The sequence below is a fragment of the Oncorhynchus gorbuscha genome, linkage group LG23 (assembly GCF_021184085.1).
Source record: "Oncorhynchus gorbuscha isolate QuinsamMale2020 ecotype Even-year linkage group LG23, OgorEven_v1.0, whole genome shotgun sequence".
Lineage (NCBI taxonomy): Eukaryota > Metazoa > Chordata > Actinopteri > Salmoniformes > Salmonidae > Oncorhynchus > Oncorhynchus gorbuscha.
In genome coordinates this window covers 13673427-13689226 of record NC_060195.1, presented here as the reverse complement: position 1 = coordinate 13689226, position 15800 = coordinate 13673427, and the positions used below count along the sequence as shown (strand labels likewise).

The 15800-nt window shown below is 45.5% G+C and overlaps 1 protein-coding gene across 5 annotated transcripts in view; it reads right to left on the bottom strand.

Moving 5' to 3' along the window:
* Positions 1-943: 943 nt before the first annotated feature.
* The window catches only part of LOC124010765 (moesin-like), a 51925-nt gene continuing 37068 nt past the window's right edge, over positions 944-15800 (bottom strand). For 3 of the 5 annotated variants that reach the window (XM_046323418.1, XM_046323419.1, XM_046323420.1), the window contains exons 5-18: positions 11079-11142; positions 10787-10870; positions 10026-10121; positions 9788-9910; positions 6731-6882; positions 6251-6334; positions 5618-5764; positions 5395-5491; positions 4554-4717; positions 4340-4470; positions 4080-4240; positions 2833-2919; positions 2411-2623; positions 944-1711 (exon numbers count right to left, since the gene is read on the bottom strand). In XM_046323418.1, coding sequence (XP_046179374.1) covers positions 1547-1711; positions 2411-2623; positions 2833-2919; positions 4080-4240; positions 4340-4470; positions 4554-4717; positions 5395-5491; positions 5618-5764; positions 6251-6334; positions 6731-6882; positions 9788-9910; positions 10026-10121; positions 10787-10870; positions 11079-11105 — 1731 coding nt within the window. In that variant the 5' untranslated portion in view covers positions 11106-11142 and the 3' untranslated portion in view covers positions 944-1546. Of the gene's footprint in view, positions 1712-2410; positions 2624-2832; positions 2920-4079; positions 4241-4339; positions 4471-4553; positions 4718-5394; positions 5492-5617; positions 5765-6250; positions 6335-6730; positions 6883-9787; positions 9911-10025; positions 10122-10786; positions 10871-11078; positions 11143-12050; positions 12584-15800 lie in introns of those variants that run through there. The other 2 variants (XM_046323421.1, XM_046323422.1) reach the window with 2 other exon arrangements.

Sequence of the window (15800 nt, the reverse complement as noted above, 5' to 3'; positions counted from 1 at the left end):
AACTGTTTGTCCCACCTAACTATGTGTGCTCTTGAGTGGCGCGAGGCGTCACTACAGATCCTGGTTCGATCCCGGGCTGTATCACAACCGGCCGTGATCAGTAGTCCCAATAGTGCACCGCACAATCGGCCCCCTGCGTCATCCAGGTTAGGGGAAGGTTTGGGCCGTCATTGTAAAATAAGAATTTGTTCTTAACTGACTTGCCTAGTTAAATAATGGTTAAATATTAAACTATTTTAAGATGAATTCACTAACTGGGAGTCTGCTCTTGTAACTGAGCTGTTCAATGGCCTATTTCCCACAGAAGATAACTGTATTTTCCTGAGAGAGAGAACTTGTCTTCCAGTGTAGTAGACCTCAGATTTTATAACACTTTAAAAAACTAAAAGACGATGTTGTTTCAACGTCAGGCAGCCAGCTACAATAGGATTGTGAGTTTTGTTCAAGAACATTTTTGTTGAACAAACTCACAATCCTATTGCAGCTGGTTTTCTTACAGTTCTACTTTGAATCAAAAATATATATATATTTTTTTACAGCACTTACTGTATCCTATCAGTCATATCAGGCCTGCTGAAAAACACACTACTTACAAACAAATGTCACACACATACTGCAGACACACACACACACACACACACACACACACACACACACACACACACACACACACACACACACACACACACACACACACACACACACACACACACACACACACACACACACACACACACTGCAGACACAAACACATGACACACACTGCAGACAAACACATGACATACACACACGTACACACACACACACACACACGTACACACTGCAGACACAAACACACACACACTTCAACCATAACAGCCTATAACAGATGACCAGAGTGACAATCATAACAGATTGAGACAGTAGCTACATGCACAGCACTCAACACATATTCAACGTTGGTTAATGGTATTTATTTGACTCATAGCAAAACACTTAACAAATGTGGTGCTTATTTATATCTGTGAAATGACATCCATTGTAAATAACCTCTAACCGTTCCTCTCACTAAACTATGCATACAGACAAATATGGATTTTATAGTGTATCAGCTAAGGATTATTTTGCATAGATGCATTTCAAGATTGCAAAACCCAAAAGCAACAGGAATGATGTAGTAATAATGTCATCACTCACTTTGATTGTTGAACTAGTAGCCTACAGTCTGTAGTCCACAGAATTTGACTTTAGCAAACATATGTAATACGTTACAGCCAGTAGATGGCAATCTTTAGTCACAGTAGACAAAACACTACTGGGGCGAGGCAGTGGGTTCTTACAAAGTCAATAAAGCAATGTTGACGTTATGATTACACTGTACCTGTTGATGTTATAATTACACTGTACCTGTTGATGTTATAATTACACTGTACCTGTTGATGTTATAATTACACTGTACACCTGTCTATATGGCTTCCATTCAAATACAGATTCCGTACAGACTCTTGTTCTCTCTCTCTCTCATTCTCTCACTCACTCATTCTCTCACTCACTCATTCTCTCTCTCTCACATGGACTCAAACTCGTCGATGCGTTGCTTGGTGTTGCCCTGTCGTATCTGACGGAGGGTCCTGTACTTGTCCCGGCCGGCCTTAACATTCTCCGAGTGGATCAGGTCGTTGGGAGTATTCTTACTGTCGTCTCGAGCGCTGGCCAACTCAGTACTCAGGACCTGAGGACAACCGGAGAACAAGGACACAAATAAACTGGTGGAGCATCAACATAATATACTAAAACATTGGACGGAATGTGTAGGACATGTGGTCTCAGAACTATATCTCTCAGCTCAGAGCGGGAGGACATTTTTACATTTAGTCAGGGTGGAACCCAAACAGGTATAAGGGGTTATTGTTAGGTTAAGGTCATAGGTTAAATGTTAAGGTAGGGTCTGACCTTTGTATAGCCATTCATTCTTCTGGGCCTCTGTTATGGTCATGAATTAGGGTCATGGGTTAGGGTTAAAGTTCATGGCTTATGGGTTAAAGGGGAACGCCACTCAAAAACGATCTTGTTGTATTTGTTTAATTAGTCCACTGATGATACAGTTCCAAAATGATTAGCATGTCAGCAGCCAAGTTTTCAAGATATTGGACTTTCAGGAAGAGGTGTTCACGTCATCACGATGATGTGTCCCAGTGACACTTTGCTTCTTGAGAACTTGACTGTTGGCCAGTGACACTTTGCTTCTTGAAAACTTGACTGTTGGCCAGTGACACTTTGCTTCTTGAAAACTTGACTGTTGGCCAGTGACACTTTGCTTCTTGAGAACTTGACTGTTGGCCAGTGACACTTTGCTTCTTGAAAACTTGACTGCTGACAATGCAAAACATTTTGTGGGACTAATGGGAAAAAAGTTCCTAGAGTTTCTGACCTTGAGGTGTTTCTGTAGCCGTTTGTTCTTCTGAGCCTCCGTCATGCGTTCCTCCTCGCTGCGGTCTCTGACCATGCCTGGTGATGTCAGCTCGGCGCTGGCCTCGTCGCTGCTCTCGTCGGTCTCGTCGTGGTCCCCCTGCACACAGTCCTGGATGTCTTTAGTCTTCAGAACTGCTTTGGCCCGCTCCAAATCAACCTCCACCAGGACCGTCTGACGACAAACACACACATGACCGCTCACAGTGGATAGTGCTATCACACACACACACACACACACACACACACACACACACACACACACACACACACACACACACACACACACACACACACACACACACACGCTCGCTCGCATTGAAGCACTGTGGTTAGATAGAGGGTTGCGTCAACACACACACACATTCATTTAGTCTCTCTCACCCTTTTCTGCCATCTCTTTGTATCGTCGTCCTTCTCCTTCTTTACGTCCTCCAGAAAGGAGATGTTAGAGGTCAGCAGCTCGGTGGCCTGGAAGGAGAACCTTAGAATAATACAGGAGCCTCCTAATGTGTATGTGGTTGTCTATCTGAATGTCTGTGCACGTGTCTGTGTGTGGCTATCTCTGTCTGTCTGTCTGTCTGTCTGTCTGTCTGTCTGTCTGTCTGTCTGTCTGTCTGTCTGTCTGTCTGTCTGTCTGTCTGTCTGTCTGTCTGTCTGTCTGTCTGTCTGTCTGTCTGTCTCTAACACACACACACCCCTCTGTCTCCTGCTGAAACCTCTCTGTCTGTCTGTCTGTCTGTCTGTCTGTCTGTCTGTCTGTCTGTCTGTCTGTCTGTCTGTCTGTCTGTCTGTCTGTCTGTCTGTGCATGTATCTGTGTGTGTGGCTATCTGACTGTCTGCACATGTATCTGTGTGTGTGGCTATCTGACTGTCTGCGCATGTATCTGTGTGTGTGGCTATCTGACTGTCTGTGCATGTATCTGTGTGTGACTGTCTCTGTCTGTCTGTCTGTCTGTCTGTCTGTCTGTCTGTCTGTCTGTCTGTCTGTCTGTCTGTCTGTCTGTCTGTCTGTCTGTCTGTCTGTCTGTCTGTCTGTCTGTCTGTCTGTCTGTCTGTCTGTCTGTCTCTAACACACACACACCCCTCTGTCTCCTGATGAAACCTCTCTGTCTGTCTGTCTGTCTGTCTGTCTGTCTGTCTGTCTGTCTGTCTGTCTGTCTGTCTGTCTGTCTGTCTGTCTGTCTGTCTGTCTGTCTGTCTGTCTGTCTGTCTGTCTGTCTGTCTGTCTGTCTGTGCATGTATCTGTGTGTGTGGCTATCTGACTGTCTGCACATGTATCTGTGTGTGTGGCTATCTGACTGTCTGCGCATGTATCTGTGTGTGTGGCTATCTGACTGTCTGTGCATGTATCTGTGTGTGTGGCTATTTGACTGTCTGTGCATGTATTTGTGTGTGTGGCTATCTGACTGTCTGCGCATGTATCTGTGTGTGTGGCTATCTGACCGTCTGCGCATGTATCTGTGTGTGTGGCTATCTGACCGTCTGTGCATGTATCTGTGTGTGGTTTCTGTCTGTCTGTCTGTCTGTCTGTCTGTCTGTCTGTCTGTCTGTCTGTCTGTCTGTCTGTCTGTCTGTCTGTCTGTGTGTGCTGTCTGTCTGTCTGTGCATGTATCTCTGTGTGTGTGTACCAGGTTCTCCTGGTTCTTCATCTGGCTCTCTGACTGCTGTAGGAGGGATGCCTTGGCCTCTTCCGCTGCTCTGCGCTCTTTCTCCAGACGCTCTGTCTCCTCCTGGGCAAACGTCCTCTCCTTCTCCAGCTCCAGGGCCCTGCGAGTCTGCTCCTCCAGCTCTATATACATATACATATATACATATACATATACACACATATATATATATATATATTTATACACACACACACACTGTCAGAAGACAGAAAGAGTCTGACCTTCCTGAGCTTTCTTGGTCTCTTCCTCAATCAGTTTCAGTCTGCCCATCAGCTCCATGGTTTCTCTGGCGATCTTCTCTGTCTCCTTCTCCGCATTCACTCTCTTCTTCTTCTCGCTCTCAAGCAGAGCTCTGGAACGAGGGATATGAGGGATGAGTAAACACCTGCTAACAACATTATATCTCTCTCTCTTTCCCCCTCTCTCTGTCCTCACTTATCCATCTGTCTCTTAGTCTTCTCCTCTCTGGCCTGGGCATTCATCTGCTGGACCTCGATGGTGTCTGGCTTCCTCCTCCTCATGTACAGGTCATGGTTCCCCATGCACAACGCCAGGATACGTTTGTTGATCCGCAGACGAGGGGCGTAGAACACAAAATCCTGAAAGAGACTCAGTCACCACAAATGTAGTTATCAGTGCCTCTTGTGGTTATCAGTGTCTCTTGTGGTTATCAGTGTCTCTTGTGGGTATCAGTGCCTCTTGTGGTTATCAGTGCCTCTTGTGGGTATCAGTGCCTCTTGTGGTTATCAGTGTCTCTTGTGGGTATCAGTGCCTCTTGTGGTTATCAGTGCCTCTTGTGGGTATCAGTGCCTCTTGTGGGTATCAGTGTCTCTTGTGGGTATCAGTGCCTCCTGTGGTTATCAGTGCCTCTTGTGGGTATCAGTGCCTCTTGTGGGTATCAGTGCCTCTTGTGGGTATCAGTGCCTCTTGTGGTTATCAGTGCCTCTTGTGGGTATCAGTGCCTCTTGTGGGTATCAGTGCCTCTTAATATATGCCATTTAGCAGACGCTTTTATCCAAAGCGACTTACAGTCATGTGTGCATACATTCTACGTATGGGTGGTCCTGGGAATCGAACCCACTACCCTGGCGTTACAAGCGCCATGCTCTACCAACTGAGCTACAGAAGGACCACACTCTTGTGGGTATCAGTGCCTCTTGTGGGTATCAGTGCCTCTTGAAAAAAATAATGTGACCTTTATTCTGTACTTAACAAACTATCAGAGGTTTGAATTATAACCAAATATACAGCAGACAAAGAAACAGAGGTGACGTACCGGGGCTTTCTTGTCCATGGCCTTTATAACAAACTTCCTGTCGTTGAAGGAAATGTTTCTGATCTCACTCCATGGGAAGCCGATCTTAGGGGTCATCCTATAAAGAAAACACTGTAGAATAGTTCACTCCAAAAGCAAAGTTTATCCAATGGTTTCACACTTCAAAGTAGTCTAATATCATGATGAACATATGGGGAATTCAGATGTAATTAAAGGTTCCTACCTGTCAGTGTTCTGGTATATATTGAGGCCCAGAGCGTCTACCCCCAGCCACAGCTCTGAACCCTTCTTGTTCTTGATGCTGAAGTAGTTGACTCCATACATCTCTAGATCCTGAGCTATCTTCAGATACTCCACCATGGCATCCTCCCTAGAGACAGACAGACAGACACAAACACATGTACAGGACCAGATACAGACACCGATACAGACACACACAGACAATCAGTGCAATAGAAGTAAGCCAGTGTTAACTTGGATTGGACTGTGAGTAGAGAGGACTGTGAGTGAGGACTGAGAGGACTGTGAGTGAGGACTGAGAGGACTGTGAGTGAGGACTGAGAGGACTGTGAGTGAGGACTGAGAGGACTGTGAATGAGGACTGAGAGGACTGTGAGTAGAGAGGACTGTGAGTGAGGACTGAGAGGACTGTGAGTGAGGATTGAGAGGACTGTGAGTGAGGACTGAGAGGACTGTGAGTGAGGACTGAGAGGACTGTGAGTGAGGACTGAGAGGACTGTGAGTAGAGAGGACTGTTAGTGAGGACTGAGAGGACTGTGAGTCAAGACTGAGAGGACTGTGAGTGAGGACTCAGAGGACTGTGAGTGAGGACTGAGAGGACTGTGAGTGGTCTTACCTCAGCACTCCCTTGTGCTCCTCATGCCACACCTTTATTCTATTCTCCCACTGCTCCTTGTTCAGCTTGTGCTGCTCCAGAACTCTGGGGGTAGAGGACATGAGAAGGGTTTGATTAAAGGGGTAGAGAGAGGACGGTAGACTAGCGGTTAAAATGTTGGGCCAGTAAACCAAAAAAAGGTTGTTGTTTCAAATCCCCTAGCCGACTAGGTGAAAAAATCTGTTGATGAAAGACACTTAACCCTAATTGCTCCTGTAAGTCTCTCTGGATAAGAGTGTCTGCTAAATGAAATGGAATTGACCCCAACACTAATCTAAGTATGGGAGACAACAATCAGAGGAACGTTCAGGGAGACTTGGAATAGATCTCTCTTCAAAATGATCATAGAAGATCAACAAATTCAGTGGACCATTTCACCAGTTTAGCTTCTGTTTGTGGGCTGAGGTATGTCACACAGGGGGACGTGGAGAGACGACACACCTCTGGGGAAGCAGCTTGTCCCTGCTGAGGTAACCCGGGAAGTGGTAGTCCTTCTTGTAGTCTCCATGTTTGGTCTGAACAGAGTAGGAGGCCAACAGCACAGCCGTCTCAGGAGGACAGTAGATATCATCATTCAGGATGCCTTCCTTCACCTGCAGTGACAAACAGTGTGTGACCAGCTCGTATGTGTGTCTGACCTGTGTACATCCTTATACACATACATGTACTGTATGTGTAGGGGAGAGTGGGGTAAGTGGAGCCACCCTTGTTTCTAGAAAACCATACATAAAATAAATTATGTGACCAAATATTTAGGAAGAGGTCATCATTTCTTGGAGTTTGTGAAGGAAGAAACCACATGGAAAAAGTGGGAAGCAAGTTAGGTCCAGCATTTTGTTTTGCACAAAGTCAAATATGAGTATTTTGTTGTAGGTTTCATGATGCTTGTATATAAACTATATATTGTATCTAAAAAATATATTGTTTTAAAATGTTCTATAGATCAGTTGGGGTCTCTATAAGCTACAATATGAGGTCCTAAACCTGGCATGAAAGTGCATCCTTGTAGCTGTATGGGTTAATATAGTCAAAATGTTTGCCTTAGAGTAAGTTGAGCCAATGGCCACCGTACGCGATACAAACGATGATCACATTTAGTCCGTTTTATGTATAATGTGCATAGTATTGTTGCAATGTATCATGCAAATGAACTCAAGATAGTACTTTTTTTATTGTTAAAGAGAAAACATACTCATGCTCCGTGTATACAGACGTAAAACAAGCAGGGTTCTAGCCCCCCCCCCCGCGAGGTTCTTCAGAGAGCAGCCAAGGAAGTGAGAGAAGGGAAGAAGTCCATTAGAGCAGCAGAAAGGGAGGAGAACATAGACTGATTGACATCGAAGAGGTACTATGGTGGAGAAATTACAAGATTATGTTGCATCGAGTAGTTGTTTTATGCAATAGAATAGGCTTCTATTAGTACTTGCTCATCTGTGTCTGTGTGACCTGAGAGGAGCCTCTGAGGCTTATTCGCTGACAATTGATTTAATGGGTTGGTGATAGAACCGACAGCATGCATTTCCTAGAATGAGTTGGTGTTTGTTCTGTAAGGTACCGGGGAGAGACGGCTCGGGTATGAGAGGATAGTGATGAGGAACCTTGTCTCAGGGGCCAAACTCTGGTTTCTATACAATAAGAACAGTCTTCACAACAAATGCTATCTGGCTGGGGGAAACTCCTTTCTCATATATCAAGTCTCACCTTTTGACCCATTCCACACATCTGTTGTTTGTCATGTAGACTAAGAAGGTGTATCTTTGCTATAAGAGATATTTGTATTCGTTCTCTGTCAGAGCTACTCAAAAGTGTTGGGTCGACCAGCCTCACTCTCTGTTTTATTAGTATCTTTTGAGTAAAGTAAAATACTGATTGGTGATTGACCTTGTCTCTCCTCATTATTGATTCCAATTCCACGACAGTACATTGCCAAAAAAGATGTACATGTACCTGGGCCTCTGGGCCTCAATATGAATGTAGGCATACATTTAAGATATACCATACACCACACCCCCATTCCATGAATTCAACTTTGACCTACCAGCAACCACACCATCACCGACTTACCCCCAATGCGACTCAACTTCCCCTGTCCCTATGCTCAACATACCCCATAAGTTGTGCCAAGAGATCAGCTCGAATGTTTACATGAATTCTGATTATTTACAACAGAGATGGGCAACCTTGATTGGGTTGCCCCCCCTCCCACCCAAAATCTGAACTCATCATGAGGGGCTGCAGTGGCTCGAAGGTCTGCATAACCTCCCTGGCAGTGAGAGCCGGCCCTGGCCTTTTGAGGGACCTACATGACATTTTGTTGATTTAAATGTTCCTAAGTGAAATGTTGTGTAGATCCTTCTTGACAGCGGAGAGGAAATGGGACATTTTAGTGGAGAAATGCTGTAATTCTACACATCTTGCCATGCGTCAAAGAAGATTTATAACTAATTCCATGCCATTCTACTGATTTTGTCATGGGGTGTAGAGAATTTTCTTCACATTTTGTCATAGTGTGGGTAGAAATGTTTGCGGTTTTTAATATGATATCTGAGTGAGAGTGACCTAGTATTGATTCAGTTGTTAATATGATATCTGAGTGAGAGTGATCTAGTATTGACTCAGTTTTTAATATGATATCTGACTGAGAGTGATCTAGTATTGACTCAGTTTTTAATATGATATCTGACTGAGAGTGACCTTGTCATGTTTTGTCTTATATTGTCTTGTCATTATGCTTTCCCTTCTGTTCGTTTCCCCCTGCTGGTCTTATTAGGTTCTTTCCCTTTTTCTATCCCTCTCTCTCCCCCTCCCTCTCTCTCCTCTCTCTATCGTTCCGTTCCTGCTCCCAGCTGTTCCTCATTCTCCTACTCACTCATTTAGTCTTTTCACACCTGTCCCCTATCTTGTCCTCTGATTAGAGTCCCTATTTCTCCCCTTGTTTTCCGTTTCTGTCCTGTCGGATCCTTGTATGATGTTCGCTGTGCTGTGTCATTGTCTCGCCCTGTCGTGTCTTGTCTCCTTCAGATGCTGCGTGTAGCAGGTGCCTTAGTCTGCTACGGTCGGTGCCTTCCCGAGGCAACCTGCAGTCAATGCTCGAGTCTCCAGTCTGTCCTCGTCACTACGAGTGGAATTACGTTTTTTCATGTTTTGTTTTCGTCTTGAGTTTTACTGGAATAAAGACTCTGTTTTCGCTAAGTCGCTTTTGGGTCCTCATTCACCTGCATAACAGACCTAGTATTGACTCAGTTTTTAAGATGATATCTGAGTGAGAGTGACCTAGTATTGACTCAGTGCTCTTTATAAGAGCCTATTTTGGATTTTCTATTCCTTTACCTTTGATATTGAACATTGCATTGTTGAGGAAGAGCTTGTAAGTAAACATTTTATCTGTACTGTTCACGCCTGTTGTTTCCTGTGAACGTGACACATAAACCTTGATTTGATGTACAGTATATGTGTGTGTCTGGCCAGTTCATGTGTGTGTGCGCTTGTGTGTATGACCTGCAGGAAGAAAAGTCGTTGCGTGGCCTCTTGGATCAGTTCCTCAGCTACATCTTCAGGGTAGAACTTGGCCCTGAACTTTATCAACAGAGGGTTCTCCCTGCGTACATCCTGAGCTGTCACCTGGGAACATTGCAACAACATGAGTGAGTAAATAAGTGAATGAATGAACGTGGAAGTGTGTGAGACAGTTCTGTATGTTGTTACTGTCTGAGCAGAGTAGTTAGGATGTACTCACCCTCTTGTTGAGTTTGAGCCAGGTAGAGAAGCCTTTGCTGTCCTGGTACTGTAGGCCAAAGAACCAGGTCTCTCTCAGCCCGATGGTTTTCACTATCTACACAACAATGAAGAAAAAGATTGTCCGTTGTGCAGGAAACAGAGATTTTTCTGCCTGCCTGTCTGCCTGTCTGTCTGTCTGTCTGTCTGTCTGTCTGTCTGTCTGTCTGTCTGTCTGTCTGTCTGTCTGTCTGTCTGTCTGTCTGTCTGTCTGTCTGTCTGTCTGTCTGTCTGTCTGTCTGCCCATCTGTCTGCCCATCTGTCTGTCCGCCAGTCTGTCTGTCCGCCAGTCTGTCTTTCCGCCAGTCTGTCTGTCCCCCAGTCTGTCTGTCCGCCAGTCTGTCTTTCCGCCAGTCGGTCTGTCCCCCAGTCTGTCTGTCCGCCAGTCTGTCTTTCCGCCAGTCTGACTGTCTGCCAGTCTGTCTGTCCGCCAGTCTGTCTGTCCGCCAGTCTGTCTTTCCGCCAGTCGGTCTGTCCCCCAGTCTGTCTGTCCGCCAGTCTGTCTTTCCGCCAGTCTGACTGTCTGCCAGTCTGTCTGTCCGCCAGTCTGTCTGTCCGCCAGTCTGTCTGTCCGCCAGTCTGTCTTTCCGCCAGTCTGTCTGTCCCCCAGTCTGTCTGTCCCCCAGTCTGTCTGTCCGCCAGTCTGTCTTTCCGCCAGTCAGTCTTTCCGCCAGTCTGACTGTCTGCCAGTCGGTCTGTCCGCCAGTCTGTCTGTCCATGTACCTGGTTGAAGAGTTGTTTGCCAGTGGTGCTGGGCAGGATGGCGAACTCCAGCTCAGCGTCCATGGTGGTGACGCGAACATTGATCTACCAGAGGGCATTCACACAAACTGGAGTATGAATGGGAGGAGAGAGAACTTAATAGCCTATTAAAAGACATAGCTAGAGTAATGGTTAGTATAATGGGTAGTTTGGCTAAGCGAATTGTATGTCTCTTACTATTATTGTAAAATGGTGTGCTAGGTTTTTTGTGAGGTAAAATGCCCCATAAATATCATATAATTATGTTTCTTACATTTTTCTGTTCAACCTGCAGGATCATCCAATCGCAAGAGGTCGTAGGGGACTACAATCAAAACCTGAAGCCCACAAGGTATTTTTTAAACATGAAATATTGTTTAGGGAGAATTCTCAGAACAAAATAGAGTTGAGAGTATTCTCAGAACAGGGGAAGGTTTATTCTAGGATCTCATGATCCACACAGAACTGTAGTGTAGGTTTCTGTTGTTGCGGTCATTGTTTTAATGTCAATCATGTTAGTGAAAGTTCCCACATTGTGTGGACAATAACTTTTTTCTAATAAAGTCTAATCTACCCCAGGTATCCACCGCTAGGGGAGCAAACTGGAATAAAGTTATGAAACAGCAGAGATCAGAGCGGGCCATGCCAACTAGGGAGACCCATAAGTAGTCCAATTCTCATATGTTTAATGTTGATCATATCGGTCTACTCTGGCCAGAATACTTCAACCACAAAAAATATGGAATGTTTCTACAAGTAAAATGTTTATATTACTCAAAAGAGCTAAGATATAAAAGATTGAGTTTCAAAATTGAGTGAACTCACTGTACTACAAGTATCACACAGAACGATGTACTGTTGTGTTGAAGCTCAAACTTCTAAAAACCATTTGTGTCTGATTTGAGTGGTTAACAAACGAACACTTCACTTATAACAAACACAGTATAACTCAGGGTAGTAACATGGTCAGCCTTTAAAATGGCTGAAAATCACAACTCACAAAATCACAAATCCAACAAAAACAGCCAAGAAACTAAGCACTGTGTCCAGAACAGATCCTAGAATAAACTTTTCTAGCCCATTATTCTGTGTCACAGAGAAACAGAGACAGGGCTATGGGAAAAAGTTAGCCTTGTCTTACTGTCAAATGCTAAACGTACACAATCTCACACTAATCTTACACAGACAGCCACATTTTAACTTCAAGCCAGATGTTGTAGGATAAAGAGAATAAATGGATACTCACAGAAGACATTTGTAGATCTTTAATCTTCTATGTTATTAAGTTCCTGAGAGGTCCTTCTTTAGGCATTAGCTTCCTCTACACAGTCATATGAAAGTGCTTGCAATATTCACTGGGATTATGGTGAATTTAAAAAATCCATTGTTGTGTTCTCAGGAATAATCCAATGTTAGCCCAGGAATCTAATTTTAAGTGGATTAGGGCGGTGTACTAACACTTGACCCTCACAGGCTCACCGCAAAATAGCACCCAAGACACTGATTTTACATCCACCTTTAGAATACAATCATTTCGAATGAGATATACGATAAGACAATGTTGATAATATACTGTAGTACTGCCTTAACATTAGACCACATTGCCACTAGCCAAGGTAAAAGTACTTACTAAGCCCAACACTCAAGGCATTTTTTCCTAGTTCTATGTACAGTTGAAGTCGGAAGTTTACATACACTTAGGTTGGAGTCATGAAAACTCGTTTTTCAACCACTCCACAAATTTCTTGTTAACAAACTATAGTTTTGGCAAGTCGGTTAGTCCTTGTTCGGGCGGCGTTTCGGCGATCGATGTCCCCGGCTTTCTGGCCATCGCCGCTCCATTTTTCATATGTCCATTTGTTTTGTCTTGTTTCCATACACACCTGGTTTTCATTCCCTAATCAATCTACATTTAATTAGCCCTCTGTTTCCCATCACGTCTTTGTGTGTAATTGTTTATTGTTATGTGGTTTGTCATGCGCACTACTTTTGTTATTTCCGTGGTTTTGGCACTTTTATTGTGCTGTCAATTTGGAACCGAATTAAAGTGCGCCTGTTTGCTACACTCTGCTCTCCTGCACCTGCCTTCGCCTCCGCTACACACTCTTAACAGAATTACACACCGAACCATAGAGTCAGCAGGAGCAGGTACCCTGGTTAGAGGAGTCGAGAAGCACGCCCAGGAACATTCGTCAATGTTAAATCAACTTGGTGCCATGATGGATCGCGCTGTTCAAACCATGGACCGCTGGGAGAGACAGGGAGTCTCTCCAGTGCCTCGACCAGCACAACCTCTACCAGTCCCAGGCCGGAGCCAGTCCCAGTGGGATCCGTCTCTCCCTTCCCAGGGAGTATGATGGAACAGCAGTACAGTGCCAGGGATTCTTGTTACAACTGGACCTCTACCTGGCCACTGTGCACCCAGCTCCCTCGGGAAGGGAGAGAGTGGCTGCCCTCGTCTCCTGCCTCACGGGAAGAGCGCTGGAGTGGGAAAACTCTGTGTGGAGTGAAGGACCACTTCGAGGAGTTCACCCGTCGCTTCCGGGCCTTCTTCAACCATTCACTTGAGGGTAGAGCGGCGAGGGAGAGGCTCTTCCATTTGAGGCAGGGGACGAGGACCACCCAGGAATTCACCCTGGAATTTCGGACCTTGACCCCCGGAGCAGGCCGGAACGACCACTATCGATGCAGCCTAAGAGAGGACGTCTGACGTGAGCTGGCCTGCAGGGATGCCACCATCTCCTTTGACCAACTGGTGGATTTGTCCTTCCGGTTGGATAGCCTGCTGGTCACCCGCGGACGTCCAGAGGGGGCTCTGTCGGTTCCATCTTCCAGCACCTCCGCTCCGGTGCCCATGGAGTTAGGAAGGGCTGCTCATAGGGAGACTGGAGGAGGAACCATCTTCCAGCACCCCTACTCCGGTGCCTATGGAGTTAGGAAGGGCTGCTCATAGGGAGACTGGAGGAGGAGCCATCTTCCAGCACCCCTACTCCGGTGCCCATGGAGTTAGGAAGGGCTGCTCATAGGGAGACTGGAGGAGCCATCTTCCAGCACCTCCGCTCCGGTGCCCATGGAGTTAGGAAGGGCTGCTCATAGGGAGACTGGAGGAGGAGCCATCTTCCAGCACCTCCGCTCCGGTGCCCATGGAGGTAGGAAGGGCTGCTCATAGGGAGACTGGAGGAGGAACCATCACGTGCCCATCTGTGGCCTCAGAGGACACACTGCTGGTCGGTGCCGTGTTGGTTCCTCTGGGAGTCGAGGCAACAGGCAGGGCACTCTGGCAACACCCCAGGTGAGTTCGCACCACACTCATCCAGAGTCCTCTGTTGATCACCTATTTGTGCCTGTTTGTTTCCCTGAGTTTTCTCCACATTCCCAGCATAAGGCGCTTGTCGATTCAGGCACAGCTGGGAATTTTATCGACAGAGCATTAGCCATTAGGTTAGGAATCCCCATTTTTCCTGAAGTTAGACCCTTCCCAGTACACACTCTGGATAGTCGACCATTAGGGTCCGGGCTAATCAGGGAGGCCACCATCTCCTTGGCCACGGTTAAGCAGGGGGATCATGAGGAGAGAATCAGCCTCTTTCTCAGCCTTCCCTGGTTGGCTCTGCATAACCCCACTATTTCCTGGCAACAGAGGTCTCTCACAGGGTGGTCGCGAGAGTGCTCGCGAGGTGTGTAGGGGTTACCGTTGGTGCTACCACGGCACCAACACCACGGTGGAAAGTCCAGACCGGGTCTCCACCGTGCACATCCCCCGAGAATATGACGATTTGGCTCTCGCCTTCTATAAAAAGAAGACGACTCAATTACCACCTCATCGATGGGGGGGGGGGATTGTGCAATAAATCTCCTGGCAGACGCTGCGCTTCCCAGGAGTCACGTGTATCCCCTGTCGCAAGCGGAGACAGTGGCTATGAATACATACGTCTCTATGAACTAACTAGAGCTAATGTGATTTGCATGACGCTGTAAGTAAACAAGAACATTTCCTCAGGACATAGGGGCAGAAAGCTTAAATTCTTGTTAATCTAACTGCACTGTCCAATTTACAGTAGCTATTAGTGAAAAAATGACATGAGGAGAGTGCACAACAACAACAAAAACTTTTATCACAGTAACTGGTTTGATACATTCCCATCTGAAGGTAAAATAAGGTACTTCAGTAATCTTGCTCTGATTTGTCATCCTGAGGGTCACAGAGATAAAAAATGTAGCATAGTTTTTAGTCTGATAAAATCCATTTTCATATTCAAATGTAGGGAACTGGGTTTCTACAGTTTGAACCCCTGCTGTGTCTGCCCAGTGGTAAGCTAATTATCCATCATTATGACATTCCTGGGAGTGTGTAAACTATAAAAATATATGTTCTCTATAGTTACGTACTTGAAAATGTATCAATTTATCAATTCGGCACCTTTGGGCAGACTTGATACAACATTTCGAACAGTAATGCTGTGGTTCATTGGATGGTTCATCGGATCAGTCTAAAACTTTGCACATACACTGCTGCCATCTAGTGAACAAAATCTAAATTGCGCCTAGACTCCTAAATTATATTGTCAGAGTCGTGTGTATAGGTGGCAGGGAAGTCAGGTGCAGGAGAGTCAAGCAGAGTCAAGCAGAGTCAAGCAGAGTGTAATTTTGAGTCTTTTAATGAATGTCCACGTAACATGCTCCATAACACTAATAAGAATAGAATATAAACAAACATGGGTATGAGGACCCGTCGCGCACCTATACAATAAACACAACACTGACAATATACAATCTCTGAAAAAGACATGAGGGGAAACAGAGGGTTAAATACACAACAGGTAATGAATGGGATTGAAAACAGGTGTGTGGGAAGACAAGACAAAACCAATGGAAAATGAAACATGGATCAATGATGGCTAGAAGACCGATGACGTCGACCGCAGCCCACCGCCCAAGAGGCAACGACTTCGGCAGAAGTCGTGACATATATAATGGCCTTTCTCTTGCATTTCAA